The sequence below is a fragment of the Cokeromyces recurvatus genome (assembly GCF_025118155.1).
Source record: "Cokeromyces recurvatus strain NRRL 2243 chromosome Unknown BX663scaffold_3, whole genome shotgun sequence".
NCBI lineage: Eukaryota > Fungi > Mucoromycota > Mucoromycetes > Mucorales > Mucoraceae > Cokeromyces > Cokeromyces recurvatus.
The window spans coordinates 631,744-651,876 of record NW_026251389.1 but is presented as its reverse complement, the minus strand read 5'-3'; the positions used below and the strand labels follow the sequence as shown (position 1 = coordinate 651,876).

At 31.8% G+C, this 20,133-nt stretch overlaps 8 protein-coding genes across 8 annotated transcripts; 5 read left to right on the top strand and 3 right to left on the bottom strand.

Annotated features, from left to right (window-relative positions):
• Positions 1-78: 78 nt before the first annotated feature.
• Positions 79-1,469, top strand: BX663DRAFT_577636 (uncharacterized protein; the record flags this gene model as incomplete). Its single annotated transcript, XM_051532176.1, has 2 exons — positions 79-553; positions 692-1,469. The coding sequence occupies 2 exons, from the start codon at positions 79-81 to the stop codon at positions 1,447-1,449; spliced, it is 1,233 nt and encodes a 410-aa protein (XP_051386500.1). The 3' UTR covers positions 1,450-1,469.
• A 350-nt stretch (positions 1,470-1,819) lies between these two features.
• BX663DRAFT_577632 (uncharacterized protein) lies at positions 1,820-2,421 on the bottom strand (the record flags this gene model as incomplete). The annotated part of the gene is made up of 2 exons (XM_051532175.1): positions 1,820-2,258; positions 2,279-2,421. Coding segments are annotated over 2 exons (330 nt in total), but the record flags the coding sequence as incomplete, so codon positions are not given.
• A 1,800-nt stretch (positions 2,422-4,221) lies between these two features.
• On the bottom strand, positions 4,222-4,936 carry BX663DRAFT_496734 (uncharacterized protein). Its single transcript, XM_051525810.1, has one exon. It carries the CDS (start codon positions 4,816-4,818, stop codon positions 4,462-4,464), a length of 357 nt encoding a protein of 118 aa, XP_051386498.1. The 5' UTR covers positions 4,819-4,936; the 3' UTR covers positions 4,222-4,461.
• On the top strand, positions 4,784-6,159 carry BX663DRAFT_496733 (chaperonin Cpn60/TCP-1 family; the record flags this gene model as incomplete). Its single annotated transcript, XM_051525809.1, has 1 exon — positions 4,784-6,159. A coding segment is annotated over exon 1 (1,171 nt), but the record flags the coding sequence as incomplete, so codon positions are not given.
• Positions 6,160-12,470: 6,311 nt separating this feature from the next.
• Positions 12,471-12,704, top strand: BX663DRAFT_427999 (uncharacterized protein; the record flags this gene model as incomplete). The annotated part of the gene is made up of 1 exon (XM_051522653.1): positions 12,471-12,704. One exon carries the CDS (start codon positions 12,471-12,473, stop codon positions 12,702-12,704), a length of 234 nt encoding a protein of 77 aa, XP_051386496.1.
• A 273-nt stretch (positions 12,705-12,977) lies between these two features.
• Positions 12,978-13,387, top strand: BX663DRAFT_427493 (uncharacterized protein; the record flags this gene model as incomplete). Its single annotated transcript, XM_051522626.1, has 2 exons — positions 12,978-13,134; positions 13,209-13,387. Coding segments are annotated over 2 exons (336 nt in total), but the record flags the coding sequence as incomplete, so codon positions are not given.
• A 2,580-nt stretch (positions 13,388-15,967) lies between these two features.
• On the top strand, positions 15,968-18,029 carry BX663DRAFT_195635 (Gti1/Pac2 family-domain-containing protein). Its single transcript, XM_051521722.1, has 2 exons — positions 15,968-16,290; positions 16,379-18,029. The coding sequence occupies exons 1-2, from the start codon at positions 16,119-16,121 to the stop codon at positions 17,935-17,937; spliced, it is 1,731 nt and encodes a 576-aa protein (XP_051386494.1). The 5' UTR covers positions 15,968-16,118; the 3' UTR covers positions 17,938-18,029.
• A 96-nt stretch (positions 18,030-18,125) lies between these two features.
• Positions 18,126-19,175, bottom strand: BX663DRAFT_548683 (uncharacterized protein; the record flags this gene model as incomplete). The annotated part of the gene is made up of 3 exons (XM_051531095.1): positions 18,126-18,656; positions 18,723-18,986; positions 19,047-19,175. 3 exons carry the CDS (start codon positions 19,173-19,175, stop codon positions 18,126-18,128), a joined length of 924 nt encoding a protein of 307 aa, XP_051386493.1.
• Between the last annotated feature and the right edge of the window lie 958 nt (positions 19,176-20,133).

Here is a 20,133-nt window from a genome sequence, read left to right as displayed (position 1 = left end):
CTATTCTTATTCATTTTTTTTTTTTTTTTTTTTGTTCTTTGTTTTGTTTTTGTTTCTTTAATGCTGTTTAGCTTATAAATGTCAGATAAAAAAAATTATTCACAAACAACAACTTCTAGATCAATTACTCACACGACATCTTACACTTACTCTTTTCCTCCTATATTCACCCCTATTTCTTCGACTGTAACAGATAAAATTATATCATCTGAAAATGCGGATAGTTCATTTACGATAAAAATATTTTCTCCATTACCTAGTTCGACTTCTTTAAATGCTGATACGACTAGTACTATAGATAATTCTGGTATACCACTTCCTACTATTTACGCTCCTCTCCCTTCAAGTGCTAAAGGTCAACTTACTTTTGGTGTACCAACAATGACATCCTCAGCCTTTTATTTTTCTCCTACAGCTACAAACACTAATATTGTGACTACTAATTCAAATACATCAAAACTTTCTGGTGGAAAGATCGCATGTATTGTTATTGTGAGCATGTTAGGTACTGCTATTCTATCTTATATGTTTTATGTAATGTGTTGGACTCGACGTAAGCAGCTTCAAAAATCACGTCAAGAAAGAGAAGAAAGAATAAGACAATATAAACAAGTTGTAACTACAGGATTGAATGATTGGCATAATCATGATAATAATAATAATAATAATAATAATAATAATAATAATGAAGGGGATTACGATAAAGACGAGAAAGAGAGTGAGATGAGTTCTGTATACCACGATGATAATCAACCTATAAACTTTCCCCGTGCTCAACCTTTTTATGATCCGAATCGTCTCTATTCTTCGGCATCCTCATTCAGAGACCCAAGAGAAGATTTTAGAGCTTATTATTATGCACGTTCAGCAGCTTCACAATTTAAGGATAGCAGTAACAGTTGCTACTCATCTACGGCATCCACTACCTTAAACAGTCAAACGGCATCTTTATTACCTGCATGTTATAATAATAAAGATTCTACCCCTTTTTTTGGAGGCTATCATCTTCAACATGAACCTATCATGTCTCAACAGATCTCTGCTCACTCTAATAATTATCCTCCTACTCATACAGCGATACCAGCGGCAACAGCTGTATCACCTTCACACCCTTATTTATACCAAGCACCCTTTATGATGCCGCCATCGTCTATGATGATGTATAATAACGCAGCAATAAAAAATCCTTACTTTTCTAGCAATAAGGATAATACCTACTATACTAATTCAATAATAATGAACTCTAACGCAGAGGAGTCCTCATTAACATCAATACATCAACATAATTCAGAATTTTCAACTTTTAATAATCAAACAAATCCCCTTCAAAGTGCTTCCAATATAGATATTAAAAGCAATTATGGTCAAAGTATAACTCAAAGTAGTCAGAGTAGCTCTCCAACACTTTTACCGGTTATTTATGATGATGAAGAAAAAGAAAAAGAATGAACATGAAATCTACATTATTGCAATATCTTTTTATACTATTATTATTGATAACATTATTATTTAATTACCAATTCTAAGAATTAACAGTTGTAATAAAAAAAAAGGAGGGGGACATTTATTACTATTAAAAATAAAAGTTACATAATTTATTTATTTTTTTGATCCGTGTGAGTACATAGTATCTAAATGATACCACTGGATTGTCCAGATCTGCTCAACAAAATAACAGTGACAAAGAAACTAAAAATCTTTGTAAGTGACACAAGGTAAAAAAAAGAAAGAGAGAGAGAGAGAGAAGAGGTTATGGTAATCATGGATATCGTCTTCCGGAAACTAGTAGTGATATGACTTTAGCATATCTTCCACATAGGGCGTACTTCTTTTCAATAAAGGGGATTTAAATAAGTCGATACCACTATGAAGAACTAAAAGAAATTTAAAGGAGTTTATTGCTGCAGTTAATTTTTCCAGATAAGATAGACATAAAGTACACTGTTAGGAACAGCACTGGTATTAACCATAGTGTATTGACAAAAAAACCCCCCCTTAATAAACCATGCCTAATAACTAAAACATTTGTTTGTTGTCTGAAAGGTTTTCGGTTTATAACTCGTTTGAAAGATTACAAACTCATGCTGTGGCATTCTGGACAACAATTGTTCGTTCTACATTCATTAATCAAATACACCAATAAATTATGCTTTTTGAGAGGATCCCAGAAACCAATACCTTTTGTTGGTTCATGATATCGAGCATTTGGAGCAGCCCAAGTATCGGTCACGAAAACAGCATTATCTTCAAAAATATGTCTCCTATTTTAACCAGCAACTGCTCTTCCTTTTGTTTCTTTATGTAGTAATGAAAAAGTTTCATCTTACAATGTATAGGATGTGAAGTTCGATGACTTGTTGTAATTTGAGTATAGTGAATTGAAATAACTTCAGATGTCAATGAACTTTTTGTTAAAAACTCACCAAATCTTTCTAAAAATAATAACCGAGAGTTTTGTAAGGTATTTTCCACATCAAAGATAACTTATGTTTTCAGATCTTCTAATATTCGACAATACTTGACTCTTTTCAGTGACTTTTTTTTGGAATAGCGTAGTGTACCTGTACCTGATGAGCTCTTCTAGAGAAGAACTTTCATGTACAAAATTCAATAAGTCACGACGTTCAGGGTCTACAGTAATATATCTGCCGAAAACATCCACATGCTACTGCATATTTATTTTATTGATGTATTGGATCTGCTTCACTTGGACACTATATCGTGATGTGTACCTGCCTTGTTTATTTGTTCTTTTTATTTATTTATCTATTATGATAACTTCCACAACATCTGTCTAAATTATTCCTCTAAAATGTAATGCGCCTTTCTATTGCTGTTTAAACGCAGAAGAGTTTATTTTAATGACAGTTCTCATAAAATGAGTTTATCATCAGAATAGGTGGTGATCCAGGAACGACCAAGAATATTTTGGCATAATTTTTTTTTTAAATCAATCGTCACAGAGCAGGGAGACAATAATTAACAAAGTGAACAACAGTTAAATACAGATATTTCAAGATTGTTAAATAATTGAACAAACTAAAAAAAAAAAAAAAAAAAAAAAAAAAAAAAAAAAAAAAAAGAGGCCTTAAAGTGTTCAATGGGATTTACTTTCGCATCATAATAAATATTGTATTCCGGAATTGATATGATCTTAGATTTGGCAGTAATATAGATGTAAGAACATCTAGGGTACAAATAAAAATAGGATTAGAAGATTAGGCCCTAATCCTGTTGGTTACTATTATTCTTTAGGATAAAGCCTGCTTAAAGTTAGCAGCAGGGAGAGTGATGGTTTCACGAATTTCAATTGATATTATTTCTGCAGATACACCTTCTGCTTCTCTTCTTGATTTCAATTCAGCTATTCTCATTTGAATATCCGAAAAGAATATTGATTACCAAATGTCAAATTTATATTATTTGTGTACGTCGTATATATTCTAGTTCCTTCGATTAACGAAGTTTGTTGACCATATAATAGGTTCATAGTCTAACAAGTTACAGTAATCTTGAATATATTGAATGCTGATCTCACGTCTTTCTGCAGTTAAGGAAAGCCAACCTTCTAAAAAAAATACTCCCCCTTCCCCATTTCTATACATTTTCGGTGACCTTAAAGAATATAAAAGCAAATCACATTTCTTCTTTGATATTTGAGTGTCTCAACAGATTCTAGACTTAAATTTCCATAAATGCGACAACGTTTTTTCAACAAATATGACATGTTTTCTCAAAAAAAAACACGTCAACATAATTTTTTTTCAGTACAATATCATTTTGAGAAGACAAGGTAAATAATCATTCCGTTACCACAATAACGGGTAAATTTATTGAAATTATTGGTCCGTCCATTTTTGATTGTGGGAAAAAAAAAGAAATAGACATATTTTATATACTTGAGAATAAAGTAAGTAATACCTTCTATTATATAATAAGAACGTATATTGGATACATTATCTTTAATAATTTATTAAATGTTAAGTAATATTTATAAAATATGTTTTCAAGAGAAGAAGTAAAATGGCTTTATTTCATATTATTAATATTTCAAGATGGGAATAATTCAAACCAAGCCATAATGAGTTTTTTTTTTTTCTAGGACTTTCTACTAGACCCTGCTGAATTCATTCTTTTTTTTCCCCAGAAAAAAAAAAGGTTTAAAATTAAATAGAATTAGAATTGATTTTTTTAATTTCTTTTTTCTTATTTTTAGACATCCTCTTTCTTTTCCCCTCCCTCCCCCCCTTTTTTTTTAAAAAAAAAAACCCAATAATAATGAATCGTTTGGTCGCATCTAGAGCTCGTTCATTAACGCGTTCTACTGGTATACTTCAACGTCTTTATTCTACACACAAAGAAATCAAATTTGGTGTCGAAGGTCGTGCTAGTCTCTTACGTGGAGTAGATATCTTGGCTAAATCCGTTGCTGTTACTTTAGGTCCTAAAGGTCGTAATGTATTAATTGAACAACCTTATGGTTCTCCAAAGATCACTAAAGACGGTGTTACAGTCGCTAAATCTATTGTTCTCGAGGATAAGTTTGAAAACTTGGGAGCACGTCTTGTACAAGATGTTGCAAATAAGACAAATGAGTTTGCTGGTGATGGTACAACTACAGCTACCGTCCTTACACGCGCCATTTTTGCTGAAGGTGTTAAGAATGTCGCAGCTGGTTGTAATCCTATGGACCTGCGTCGTGGTGTCCAAGTTGCTGTAGATGCGGTCGTTGATTTTTTGAAGCAAAACACAAAGATCATTACGACTCCACAGGAAATTGCTCAGGTGGCTACTATCTCTGCTAATGGTGATAAACATGTAGGAGACATGATTGCTCAAGCAATGGAACGTGTTGGTAAGGAAGGTGTGATTACTGTTAAGGCTGGTAAGACAATTGAGGATGAATTAGAAGTGACAGAAGGCATGCGTTTTGACCGTGGTTTCATTTCACCTTACTTTATCACGGATACAAAGACACAACGTGTTGAATTTGAAAAACCTTTAATTTTGTTATCTGAAAAGAAGATTTCTATGTTGAATGATATTTTACCTGCTCTTGAAACAGCCGCTACTCAACGTCGTCCCTTATTGATCATTGCTGAAGATGTAGACGGTGAGGCTCTTGCTGCCTGTATCTTGAACAAGTTACGTGGTCAAATTCAAGTTGCTGCTGTTAAGGCACCTGGTTTTGGTGATAACCGTAAGTCTATCTTAGGTGATATTGGTATCTTAACCGAATCTACTGTATTCTCTGATGAAGTAGACCTTAAATTGGAAAGAGCTACTCCTGATTTGTTTGGCACCTCCGGCTCTGTCACTATCACAAAAGAAGATACTATTATTTTAAATGGAGCTGGTGCAAAGGAACGTATCAATCAACGTTGTGAGCAAATTCGTGGAGCTATTTCTGATGCTAGTACATCTGATTATGAAAAGGAAAAGCTTCAAGAACGTCTTGCTAAACTTTCTGGTGGTGTAGCTGTCATTCATGTTGGTGGCGCTTCTGAAGTTGAAGTAGGTGAAAAGAAAGATAGATTCGATGATGCTCTTTGTGCTACTCGTGCTGCTGTTGAGGAAGGTATTGTCCCTGGTGGTGGTGTTGCTCTGTTGAAAGCAGCAAAATCATTATCGAACTTGAAGGGGGCTAACTTTGATCAACAATTGGGCATTAATATTATTCGTCAAGCTATTCAGAATCCTTGTCGTACGATTGTAGATAATGCCGGAGGTGAGGGATCCGTTGTTAGTGGTAAACTTATGGAAGATAATCCTGAGAATGTTAATTGGGGTTATGATGCTTCTACTAATGAATATTGTGATATGATTGAACGTGGTATCATTGATCCTACCAAGGTTGTTCGTACTGCTCTTGTTGATGCTTCTGGTGTTGCATCACTTTTGACTACAACTGAATGTATGATTACAGATGCTCCTACTAGTTCTAATGGTATGCCCGGTATGGGTGGTATGCCTGGTATGGGCGGAATGGGTGGTATGATGTAAGCTAGATAAGTAATAGACTATTAGTAAGTGATTTTATATTTATTATACCATATCTTTCGTTCTTTCTTCTTCCTCCCCTTTTATATATAATATAAAATGTCTACATTACATAATAATAATAAAAAAAATATGACATATTACACTATATGACTTTCGTTTGATTATAATATAAATAACCATCTAGTTAAAAATTCTAGTAAATAAATGATAACTATGTAGAATATAAATTTTGTTACCGACCCCAACAAATGATAATATTTTTAAAAGAATTTCTTAAAATTTGTTTTTGGTGTAATACGAGTTAGATTTTTTCAATATAATTTAGTTTAAGCAGTCATTTATACTGTTGTGCTTGTAAATCAAGATAACTATCATTGTATTAATTATACTAGGCGGAAATATCTATAGAATTAAAATAATAACTTGGCCTATAATAATATGTACCTTATTTGTCTATATTCTAATGAGCTGTTATTAGGTGTTTTTTTCGCGTTTTAGATATGGAAACTTTCATGTATGTTAATATACTGTTTATAACGGTACAGCCGAAGAAAATAGGTTGGGCCAGCAAAAAAAAAAAAAAAAAAAAAAAAAAAAAAAAAAAGATACAGAAATTGTTCGATCACCAAGTGTAAAGTGTGCCTGTGGTAGACTCGATTCTCTAATCAAACCCTTGTTATCAACAAGTGATAAAAAGTGAAGGAAGCTACTATCGCTATGTTTCAAGACTATGATAGGAACTTTTTCTTTGAATATTCAACTTAAACAAATACGTCAAGAGCTTGAGTTGTGTAAGTATATACCTTTTTCTACAAAATAATCCGATATATATTACATGTGTTACGCGTTATCTACTCAAAATTGACCAGATGGTTACGTGAAGAGTACTCTTGATGCAGTTCAAGAAAAAACAAATAATGGTTGTAACTGCAATGATAGGTAGTAGTAATGCTCCATATTTCTTTAGATGTGAACTGATAAATTAACTGCTTAAAAGATATGGAAGCGTTATGTTTATTTAAAAAAAAAGTAGTTTATGTTCTGATGAAGCTGAATCCTAGAATACGGTAAAGAGAGAAGGCATAACCATCAGCACATGAAGGAGATGGCATCCTTGAAGGGCTTTTAATACTTGTAAGGTAGTCTAGCATGTCGCATTAGATCAATATCACCAGAACACTATGACGTAGTGTATAGACCCAATAAAGCAACATTACAAACTATCTGATCTTGAAGGAGTTACGATCTTGAATCAAAGGCGTAGACATACTTCTCATGTTTCACAAGCAACTGCAAGTGAGCTTATAAAAAGCCTGCAAAGGGGACCAAACCGTTTTAACCCACTGCTATGTTGAAAGCATAGATATTTACCAGTCTCGTTAACCATTGTTTTATCTCTCCTCCTCCTTTTTTGTGGTGTGAGAGAAAGAAGAATTTTTTTTTGTAAGATGAAGCAGGCAATTTTTTTTTAAAAAAAAAATGACGTCCTCGAGAGGCTGGCTTTACTTAAATACAACGAATTTGAAACGTAAGTCCGTCTGTTCCTCTGGTTGATTTAAATAAAGCATCTTTTGTCTCTGCTATTAACATTTCACCCTCTCTCATTTATTTAAATAATATAAAACAATTCCTTGTTGGAGGCTCTAGTATATTTGGATTACATTTAATACTGGACAAGTTACTAACTTTTGTTCTTTTTTAAACTTGAACAAGTCATGCCCAAGTATTCGGCTAAAGTTAAAATCTCAGGACTACCTGCAAATTATATATTTAAGAGTTGGTTGCGCCAAGCCCTACAAGATGAAGACAAGCCTCTGGATTATTTCTCGTTTGCAGATGAGTTTGGCGGAAGCGAGTCAAAAACCAACCTTTACTACAACAACTTGTTGACTCGTTTGGACCACAAAAGCAAAGTAAGAGGCTACTTCGTTTAGTCTAGTCTCGAAGGTAAAGGCTACCTTTAAGGTAGAAATTGGTGTTTCAAGTATGTTTAGTAATTTTTCTCAGTTTCTTTTTTAAAATCGCAAAAAAGACAGAAATGGCCAGGCTTTCCAAAAGACTATCATGAATATTGAACACACCGAAGAACAGAAGACTTAGCAGCTATTATCGCAGCAAGACAGACGGTGACTGTGACAACCTTTCAATGGCATAACATGCCAATGCATAGAGAGACGGGCACAAGAGGTGAGTTAATGCTTTATTATAACTGGTCTTCCTGTATATTAACGATTTGTTGTAAAATCAGTTAGATGGTAGGGCTAATATAGGCGCAAGTAGTAGCGATACCAATGTGATGGTATGTAATAATATAAAGAAAAATAAAAGAAAGAGACAAAAGAAAACAGAAAGAAGTATAGTTTGAAACTGCTCATTCAATGTAAAGAAGATAACAAAAAGAGAATTAAAGATAAAGAATTATTTCGCGTCTACACAACTGCTTGTATTTATACTAATGAATCCTGAATCAAAGAAATAAAAATAGCTGTCAAAGAACATGAGTCACGAAGCAGTGTTAGTACTCAGATATACATTGTGTTGATTCAAAGGACTGATCTATGGATTATCTATTGGGTATTATAATGATCTGATTGTATGTTCCTGGCATCTTTTATATTTTTATTTTACTGGATCAAAGACGACCTGAATCCTTTATCAAGGTTATAAAAATAAATAGTTAGAAATGATACGATGTCTTATATATTTGACATATTTAGATGATCGGATGCTAATAAGTTTTATTTTATTTATAGGATGTTATATACAGTATAATATGATGTCTTTTATTATGTGTTCAGACTTATAGTTTATCCTATATTATTTAATTCATCTATTATAATATTACTTATGCTTATATTCAGAGCTTGTCCTATAACACAGAGAACTTCAGCATTCACGGAATCCTCCTTGGGCAATATCTAGGAGGGGAGCTTCATCTTGTAGCAGATGTTTTAAACAGTGCTCAAAGATCTTACGGAAAACAGATGCTAAACTAATCGGTCGATAATTAGTTGGGTCATGAGGGGAGCCTTTTTTGTAAATTGGGACGACTTGTGCTAGACGCTAATTTGCAGGGACAAAGGACCATTGCCAGCATAAGCAGAATAAATGATATAGCAAGGGTGATAATATTGATTGAAGAGGTTTTAAAGTCTCAATGCGTAAGTGCTCGACGCCTGGTGCTTTACGGGGTGGTTTGTAGATGTTTTGCCTGCACCTCGTAAAATATTCAAATAAATGTCGTTTGACGCAAAATGGTTCTGTATACGAATTCATCACTGTGTGTTCGTCAGAAAGATGCTGAAAGAATTGTCAGGTATGTACAAGAACAAGAACGAAAGAGATTGGAAGTAAGAGAAATGCAGTCGGGTTACATCAGTGTTAGACGCAGCGCATTCAATGGGAATAGCCAGGAGCTTTATTTGAAGTTTACTCACTGCTCATGTCATGAGAGTCGTAGGAAATAAAATACCCAACTTGTCCTGGTCCAGAGCACTGTCGCCTATAAGTGACAAAAATAAGAATCACCTTATTTTTGTATGATGCATGCCGCATCCCTACAAGCCAAAGCCAAGACTGTCGTCTGAAACAGTTGTAAGTAAACTTCAATAATGCAAAGATGTAAATGTATAGAGCGCATCTACACCAATTTATTTTTTCTTTGATCTCTTTGATCAAGTTAACAGGCTTTTATGGAAGCAGATGAAAAGATAAAAAATGTGTTCTTTAAACAGACAGAAAAATATTAATTCGTTGGTGTCTTCGTCATCAATATTCATTCCCCCTTAAAAAAAAAATGTGATGGTTAAAGTGCAACTTTCATGCGTAAACGCCGCAGACGTCACTTACTTTGGTGTTACGGGTTTTAAAAAAATAGACTGAAATTGAATAAATATTATTGAGATACATCAACAACAAAAAAAAGTACACTTTGTTCACCAGCTGAACGACATAAAAAAAGGCCATTTTTTATACTAATTTAGTTAGGGGTAAAAGGGAGCTGACTCATTTTTTTTTTTTACAACATTGGGAAAAATACACTATTTTCCGAAATTATTGGCGCAAAAGTTGAAAAAAATTGTATCAAAGTCAGGACTAAAAAATGGCACAAAATAAGTTTTCCCTCTTTCCTTTATTTTTTATAAACCAGCCTTATTAAAATGGACGAATTTTTGCATGAAGACGGTAGCGGAAAGTTGTATGATGACAGTGTAAATGAAGTTGCTGTTCTTGATATGGAAGTTGACAATGAGACCTTTCCCCTGAATGAAATCACGGAATACGGACTATACCTAGACTTGAAGCCTCCTGAAAAGGCTCCCAAGGCTATCATAGCCCGCAAGCAGGATGTTTCTGAGACACCTAAAACGGAACAGGAAGCCAAAAGTGGGACCTATAGATCGTACAAGAGTGAGGATAAGGAAGCACTTTTTTTCTTGATCTATTAAAAAGGTCGTAGCGTTCGCAGTGCTGCGGTGTAGATGAAAATTCCACCTAGTACTGCTCGAAATTGGCTTAAAAAAGAGGAGGCTAACGAAGGCACTGAGGTTCTTGGTGGACAAAGTGGAAGTGAAAAACCAGTTGGAAGACCTTCTCCGTTGAATGATTAGCATAAAGATTTTTTGACAGAGCTTATCGACAAAAAGCCTGACATAGTTTTGGATGAGATGATGGAGAACTTGACAACCCAGTTTATTGATCTCAAAATTTTGAAAACTGCTTTGCACATCTTTGAGACCCAAAAGTACAATATTACGCTAAAGAGGGTTTACTTTTATTCAGTAGAAGGAAACAGTCCGACGAAAATTGAAGAGAGATATCAATGGGTCTTAAAGTAACAAGAGACAGATATGGCGTAATATTTCTTTTAAAATATGAAATAAAAAATATTAGAAAATAAAAAATAATATTAAGACAAAAAGAGTCAACGAGACCGAACAGTAGTTCTAAAGTCAATCATTTTATTTATGAATTTAAATTGATGGGGGTATTTATAAGAATTGTTAAAGAGGTCTGAGGATAAGATGTGAATCAGAAAAGTGTTAGTTACGACCGAATAAGGTATGTTGTTGACAATGAAGTGTTAGTGATTTTAATATTATTAGATGGAGCGGATCAAGAGAGATTCAGGAGATTTTAGATAGAATTTCTTAAATAAATTTATGATCTGCATGTTTAAGCAAGAAACATGACATTATAAATCAGCTCATGACATATGGACTTCATGAGTAATTGTGTTTTTGTTGATGAAGCCGCATTTCACATTAACATTAAACATTCTTTTGGATGGTGTTGATAAGATAAAGATAACAAAAGAATAAGACAGAATAAATCTGTGAAAACTTTATAAAATGAAGAAATTGAATAAGAATAAATTTAATTGTATCTCTAAAAAAAGGAGTGCAAAATGGATCCTTATTTTATATCTCGTGGAGAACGGGTTACTTCACGACAGGAACAGAATGAAGATATCTTGAAAGAAGAATACTTTCCCATAGAATGATTAAAGCTATTGTGTTTGAGCTTTAGTCTTTGCCCTGACTGAGAATTAATCTCAGTTAACTCTAATAAATATTAAATTATTGGTGCTTGATCTAGCCGGTTATTTTCCTTGAAACAAAATAATGAAATCTCGTTTGTTCATACTTGTGAATGATATAGAAAAGACACTTTTGATATATAGATTTATATTCTAACCAGCTTCTTTATATTATATTCATTCCTCAATGTACTACTTAAATGAATTTCATTATATTATATAGTGTATTCAATTAGAATAAAGTTATCATAGATAGTATATGATTATATTTATAAATTAGTATTTTAGACAATATTATAATAATAATGCGTATATATAACTAATAGATATAATCTATAATTCATATATCTTTATCATTAATAACTTCTTACATTATGCTTTGTTTATCATTATTTCGTAAAGTTAGTATTTATTATAATATTATTTTTCTCATCACAAGAATGTCTTATAAACTGAAATCAAATAATATTGTATGCATAAAGTGTACAACTACCAACTATAATATCATTCGGTCCTTTATGACTCTGATTCGTATATTATCAGATATTATGTAATACATCATTATATACATAACACAAGATGTTATATACAGAGTTTTATTTCATATTCAGGCTTATAGTTTATCCTTTCTTATTTAATTCATCTATTATAATATTACTTATGCTTATATCCGGAGTTTGTTCTATAACAACCACTAGCAATAGCAGCAGCAATAGCGACAATATCTTTGACCTGGTTAATAATTCTATACAGCTTGGTGATTCAAGGCAACTACTTAATGAAATCTTACGATCTTCAGCAGATTTGTCTTCTGACAGGTAAGCGTCCAAAATTGAAACTCATTTTATGAAACTTCAAACTAATAGAATTATGCAAAGAGTTGGCTGCTTGGGGGATCGTCGATCTTAACTCTCCTATAGCCCTAACAATGCTTGAAGAACACTTTGACCAAGAAAAGTACGACGAAATTGTTCGACGCTCCACTTTGCCAACTATTGAGATAACTCAGTATGCTCAAGAGCTACTTGATACTATCCCAATATCAAAGTTGGCTACAGTATATATTAGAGTAGCACTTTACCAAGCTGGCTTCAAACTGTCATTTAATCTTGTATTGAATCATGATACTGGCTTTATCGAAATCACAGTTTGTCATTTGTAAGCACAGTCTTTTTTTTTTCGACTAAAAAAATGTATAAAAAACTTTAACTATTATTGTCATTATAGCTTTGATTTAATCGATAGCCCAAACAACCCGTTGAAGCAGGTGACTGGAGAGCGCACTGTCAGTATCTATACTATCATCTACGTCATAAACCAGCTATTTATATCAAACAATGATTCAGTTGCTTTAGATTAGATTGAGAACAAGTATTGCAAGACTGGCAGAAGTAAGTGGGATGGTATCATCCTTAAAATAAATGATAAAAAAACATCGCCAGTTCTTGTTGAGTTTCCTGGAGGATCAAAGGTTAATGCCACCATAAACAAAGAGGCATATGATATAAACAAGCTATACTCTAATATGATCAGCATTATTGCTGATTTGCCTGACAATATCTCCAAGACCATGTTCTGTGCCCGCTTTTACGGTGTTTGAATAAAAACAACAACTACTAGTCAATACAACACTAATACCTACTTATATATACTTGAGCTTTTTTAGATGACAATATCTATTTCGAGGAATTGTTTGCCTTTGAAGAAAGCTATTTTAGAAAAATCCGTATGTCGTTCTGCTGCTCAACAACACCAAGACTACTTGTCAACTTTACTAGCCAGATACCTCAAATATTGCGTTGGAAAGAAGCCGTTATAAACCAGAAATTGCAGTTTCAAGACTAACCAGCTAGCAATGAATTTCTCTCGCTCTTTTCTTTTTCTTCAAGTCATAATCAAATAACATATTCCCATGCAAAAATTTTCTCTTTTCTTCAATTAAAAAGTCTTATTTTTTTCAATAACAGTTATGTATTTTACATGTTGTAAGGATATGGCCTTTGGGTAGATGAAATTTAGAGTAAAATGGATTTATAGTAGAAAGAAAAATAGATAATTGGGATAGTGCCCTTGATCAATATTGATAGATATTGTTCCTCAATTATCACTTATTTGATATCGTTCCTTGTCTTAAAATACTTCAAAGTAGGATACAATGTTCCTTATTTACGAGTGAGTAGGATATTGTTCTTAATTGATACTTAAATGGATAGTGCTCCTTGATCTTTAAAAGAGTAGGATTTTGTTCTTATCCAAGGTTTACAAAGGCTGTATAAAATATAAAATCAAAATAAAGCACAATCTCGAAAGATCAAAAGAAAGTAAATAGGCAAGTCTAGGGATGTGAAGCTAAGATTATTAAACCAAAACTAAATTACTTTTTTTATTAAAGAAAGAAAGCATCGAGCTATTTATTTGTGTTGAAATAATAGCAACAAGAAGGGGCAATCAAAAGCAATAGGGAGAAGGATGCGATCAACGATAGAAGGAGGACAAGGCGATAGATTATTGGCTAATAACGAACAGGTCCTTAACATTTATTGCATCATTCCCATTTTCGTCAACAATATCTCCTTGTTTATTCTCAAGCATTATTTTTCCAGTAATTGAATACGTGATGAAAACTTTTATAGTCAAAAGTATAAATTAAAAGAAAACTGCTAAAAAGCTCTACCAAAGGCACGATTTGGTAAATGATAATGGGAAGAAATATCTTCTTTTGAAGTCAGCGAAAAATTATCTAGTCCAATCTTACATGGATTTGGGAAGACCTGCAGCGATAAACGCTGAACAAAAAAAGCATAAAAAACAAAGTAGTGTACCTTCCAAGAAAACTTTGATGGTCCTGTTTTTTTACATTGGTTGTCCCTTTTTTTTTTTTTTTGCTGGCCCAACCTATTTTCTTCAGCTGTATAAGAGGATATAATAATCAACTTTGCTTTACATTTCAGTGCTGCAGCAATATTATATTTTTTCTTATTTCTTTTGACCGAGAGTGTTACGTTTTATACATTTGCAGAAAGTAGGTTTATTATTAATATAATATATAAAAAAGGCATTTAGTTATTAATATAGTCCAGATATCTTTCAATCATTTATAGACATCATTACTATCTATTCTCAACTGAATAAACAATATAAATATATATATGTATAAAAAAAAAAAAAAAAAAAAAAAAAAAAAAAAAAAAAAAAAAAAAAAAAAAAACCACACAAGACTGCACAAACTCGTCTTGAATAGACATTATCCAATAAAATTCGTGGTAGAATTTATTTTTATTTTATTTAACGCTATAATAATAGGGCTTTCGCTATGAAGATTTCTCTTCAGATATGTTTCATATTCTTTGTTTAGACATGTTGCAGATCTTTTAACAAGCTTTCAATGCTTTATTTTCCACTCAGCAATGTAACCTAATTCTAAATTGTTTGACACTATATAAAAAAAATAATGCTCCTCCTAAATGTCAATGTTCTTGTAAACTAAGTTTTTTTTTTTACTAATACTACTAATACTGCTTCCACTACTACATCCTATTTTTATTATTATTATTATTATTATTCACATATCATTCCTGCTTTATTCCATTTGTTTCAACACGTCATCAGGGCACTAGTTACAATCAGTAACGCGCCAAGTTAAGCGACTTACTTTATCTTGTTTTATTTCGTACATAAATATATTGGTTAATTTTGTTTCATTAGTTGTCTTTATAAATAACCTGGTCCATGTTTAAAAAAAATTGGAATGATCTAATTTCAAAGTAAAAGACTTGCTGAAAATGTAACTTCAGCTACTTCCTTTTCATTCGGAACTTAAAATTGAATTCGATTAAATTTATCTTTTTCTAAAGGAAAATTCGATACAAATTTGGAAATCTATTTGCCACTCATATTATCAGCGAAACACTTGCAGGACAAATCTAGCATAAATCTTCTGTATTCTTCTTCGTTTCCCCAGGTTATTCACGATAGCTTTTATATTTAGTCTTGGGGGACTTTTTTCTTCTTTTTTTATTTATTAGCTAATAATAATAATAACAAAAAGAAGAGGATTAATAAAAGGATCAGGAACAAGAAAAGAAATGCTTTACAAACACAAAATGCATAAGTAAAGGAAGGAAGAAAAATGAACTACTAATCATAAAAAATGTCAACTTATTTTTTTTTGTGGGTGTTTAACTTTTTTGTCTCAATGAAAAACCTAAAAAAGGGAATTTTATAATAAATAATGTCGACATGCTATAGTCATCATTTCTTTAAGTAAACTAAGATACAATAATATTTGTGTGGTAAATAAACATGCATAACAGTAGTAATAATAGACAGGGTAAATATATGTTCCGCAGTCTATGAAGAAAAAGTGTGACATGGTCCCCGCTTTTTTTTTTCTTTTTTTTTTTGGCAAAGCACAAAAAAAAACAACAAAAATTGGGTTTTTTTCCTCCTTTTTTTTATGGGTTTAATATTTATTTTATTTTTAGTTTTATTGACATTGCATTTACAATTCTAACATTTCATTCAATTTTAATCTTTTAATACAGTACACCTTGTTTATATATTGTAATTATCTATTATGTTAGTCACAGAAACTTTTCATGGTTATATTGAAACAACCCAAGATGTCTTGCTTATCTTTGAAGGATGTCGTAGAGGTTTATTACCAAAAATTACTAAACGTTTACAAGAAAGAGACCGTAAAATGATTCGGTCTGGCTCAGTTTTTGTTTTTGACGAGAAAGAATCAGGTAGGTTAAAGCCCCCCCCTTTCTTTTCATTTTTTTAAAAAAAAATGATACATAAAATAATATAGACTTATATATTGGATAAATTTAGGTATTAAGCGTTGGACGGATGGACGCGTTTGGAGCCCATCACGTATTCTAGGTAATTTTCTAATTTACCGAGAGCTTGATAATAAAAAAGGTGCAGGAGAAAATAAAAAAAGATTATCGGCTTATAATCATAGTAGCAATACTGATATGAGTTTTGGAAATCCATTAAATAATACAACAATACGAAGAAGCTTTAGTATTGATGGTTCTATTAATCGAGATAGAGAACGTCAATTGATTGGTAGTCTTTCAGATTCATATCGATTTAAAGAGAATGGTTTAATCAAAAAAACAATGTCTATTGTATTGAATGGTGTTGCTCAGCATTTAATCTCTTATTATGACCCAAATGATGTACTTCAGGAAAAACTGAGGGCTCCGTCCTCTGTACCTGAATTAGCTAGTCTTGAAATATCTCCTGAGCTATTAGCAAAAGAAAATTTTAGAATACCTCCTTTTGTAGAGCCTACTTTTGATTCTTCAGGACAGACAATAACCACCGAAGGATCCTCCTCTACCGCTTCAAGTTACACTCATCGTATGCTACGTCCTCCTCACCGTATGTCTATCGGATCTATTCGTGGTCAAGATCAATCTTCTTCACTTTTAGCATATCACCCTTATTTACCTCCACAACAGCAACAACAACAACAGCAACAACATAGAGCTTCTTTCTCTATTGCCTCATCTTCTTCAAATCAATTTCAACAGAATTCAATTATGTATGGAAATAATAACAATAATAATGGATATGATTTTAATCAATCTCGTCATTTAAGTCTAACAAACGGTTTACATCCAACTGTGCAGACTTCACCCCTTAATCTGGTGCCTTCTCCAAACACACCTATGACCTCACCTTCTCGTTATTCTCAACATCAACGCCATTACTCTACTTCATCTATTAATAATTTACCTCCTTTTGATTCACTTAATTATGAACATAACAATACTAATACAACAACAGACACTAATACTACTACTAATCCTACTTCACCTCATCGTTCTATGGATCCTATTTTACCCATTGATAATTCCCCTTTTTCTGCCAATTCTCGGCAACAACAACAACGACAACAACAACAGCAGCAAAGCGAACGTTTTGCTACGCCTAATTTAGGACAACTATTAAACCCAGTTCATCCTTTAAGTAATAACAATAATACCAATTCATCTTCTCCTTCAACAACTCATAATGTAACCGAACATAGTAAGAGCAACAGTAATAATAGTAGAAATAATCAAAATAGTAACGATTTGTTGCAGACAATGGGTCTTCCTTACGCTATGCGAGCAACCTCATCAATAGAAGGACAGCCTTATGGGTATTCATCGTTGCCTAGCAGCTCTGTTGCTACTAGTGCCTCTGTTACTTCTTCACAACAAATGAAACATCCTTTAGATGAACTTAGTACTAATAATAGTAGCAGTATGAGTAATTATCTAAACTTTTATCAACAGCGTCCATCTTCAGCATCAACTACTAGCCAGCCGTTTCAACATAATGAATCTCAATTTATATCTGAACTACAAAATCATCTCTTTACCAATTTGGAATAAAAAAAAAAGAAAATTAAAGAAGGCGTGCATGCTATATATATAAATATATATACACGTATACATACACATACCTCTTGTATATATATGTATTATGTATATTATTAATTTGTACATATATAAAAATATAAATATATATTAAATATATGTATGTATATTATACATATAATAAAAAAAAAACAAAAAAATTTTTATAAGTCTTTAACTGGTTTATAGTCTTCATCTACTTTGTCAGAAAAATCGCGTAAAGCCCAATCTTTATGGATCCAAACAATATCATCCCAGGCAAATTCATCTAATCCTTTTGCCCTTTGTTGTTCTTTTTTTATTTGTTGATGGTTGTCATTCATCCAGCTTATAAATTTATCAACATCACCGTCATGATCTATAGTTTGTTGTAAACGTGATTGAAGTCCTTCGAGATCCTTTACAAATCTTGCATTTACACAGTCAATATTTCTTTTCCATCGAAAATTTGTCATGATATGAATAGCACGTCTCATACATAAGTTAGCTAAATGATACCGCATCTCTTCGTCCTTTTTTAATAAAGGCTTAGTTGCTGCTGATTTCATAAAAGTATCTGCCATCAGAGACCAAACCCGATAATCTGAACTTCTTTCTTTATTATAGGCGATACATGCATCTATTGCTTCTCCATAAGCTTCTACTAATGGATAAAACTTGGCTCTTAATAAGAATAACCCTGTATCTTGTGTATGCTATTATTATATTAATGTATACAATTCTTTTTTTTTTTTAAAAAAAAATCATTTCTTTTTTCTTACTGATTTATTCCACAATAATTCTTTTAACACATCTAACTTCTCAAGCTTTGCTGCACAATGCATTGCAATATCAGTCATTTCTTTTGTTCCCGATACTTTGCATTCTTTATTGTTTTGAGCAACTCGAATATATCCAAGTGCATTTGTTAAAGCTCGATCATATCTTTTATAAAAATAATCATGTTCAATCGCATTTCTTAATTGATTAGCCCCATGTTGTTCTAACATGATTTCATCGATGCTTTTATTATGATTATGAAACCACTATATAAAATAAATTAATAATTATAGATCTTAAAAAAAAACTACATCTTTTGTTATTACTCCATCGGTTTCTAATTTAGCTTCATAATTAACTTTGGATATATTTAATTTTTCTTTTTCTTCTTTTGTTATAAACACATCATCGTCAAAATCAAAGTTAAAGATGTCATCTTGTTCTTCTATTGACATGTTAAATCAATTTATATAAATCAAAGAAAAAAAAAACCTACATATTTGGCATATTTCGCGCTAGTATAAACAAGTCACAAGATACTTTTTTTTTTCTATAACAGCCTTAACTAGTCTAAAAAAAAATTATAGTTTTGAATTCCATATATCAGGCTTGGTTTTAAGCCTTTTAAAGAAAAAAAAAAAGCACACATTTAACTACTCATAACAAAGATTTATTTACTCAATTAATGAAAAGGTGAGAGCTATTATTTATTTTAAATAGCTCTTTTCTTAAATGGTTTACAGTAGCAGAAGATATATTACTAATTAACGTAAAATCTATAAGCTATTCACTTGTATTATCATTTTATGTATAATATGTAAATATTTAGTTTACTGTTTATTTGTATATTTTTTTTAAAGTACAGAATCAATATTGTCTTTTTATCTTATCTAATTATATACTCCATCTTTTATAAATCGGTATATCCTTTTTCCATTTTGAGTATATTATTCCTCTTTAACAACGCATTAGCTAGTATAAAAATTAGATTTTATACAAGTATTCATTCTAATAAAAATGAATATAGCTATCCATTAATTACTATGCGCGATAATGAGTACAATTAGTTTTAAAGAAAAAGATCATCTTTCTTGTATATACGTGTATACATTGTTATTCCGCTTATACAGTCATGCTTTTCACAACAAGTAATATTAATCGCTATCATAAATAATGTTATAATAATATCTCCGTTGTTTTATTATATTATTAGAATTAGAGTTGTTGGTCCTTTTCTCTATATTCAAGACCATTTTTTTGATTGTAAAATGCTTCTATTTATTATTTACTTAAATAAGGAAATCCGTAAAGCATCATTTTTTTTTAAAAAAAAAAAAGGAAAAAGATTGTATTACCCAAACACTCTCAATTAAGATCTGATAACCGTAAGTATACGTAGTTTTTATCAATTTA

Coding starts and splice junctions, on each gene's coding strand:
- BX663DRAFT_496734 (XM_051525810.1), bottom strand. CDS start 4,818: ATGTTTATCACCATTAGCAGAGATAGTAGCCACCTGAGCAATTTCCTG.
- BX663DRAFT_195635 (XM_051521722.1), top strand. CDS start 16,119: ATGTTAGTCACAGAAACTTTTCATGGTTATATTGAAACAACCCAAGAT. Junction 16,291..16,378: donor TTTTGACGAGAAAGAATCAG/GTAGGTTAAAGC, acceptor GGATAAATTTAG/GTATTAAGCGTTGGACGGAT.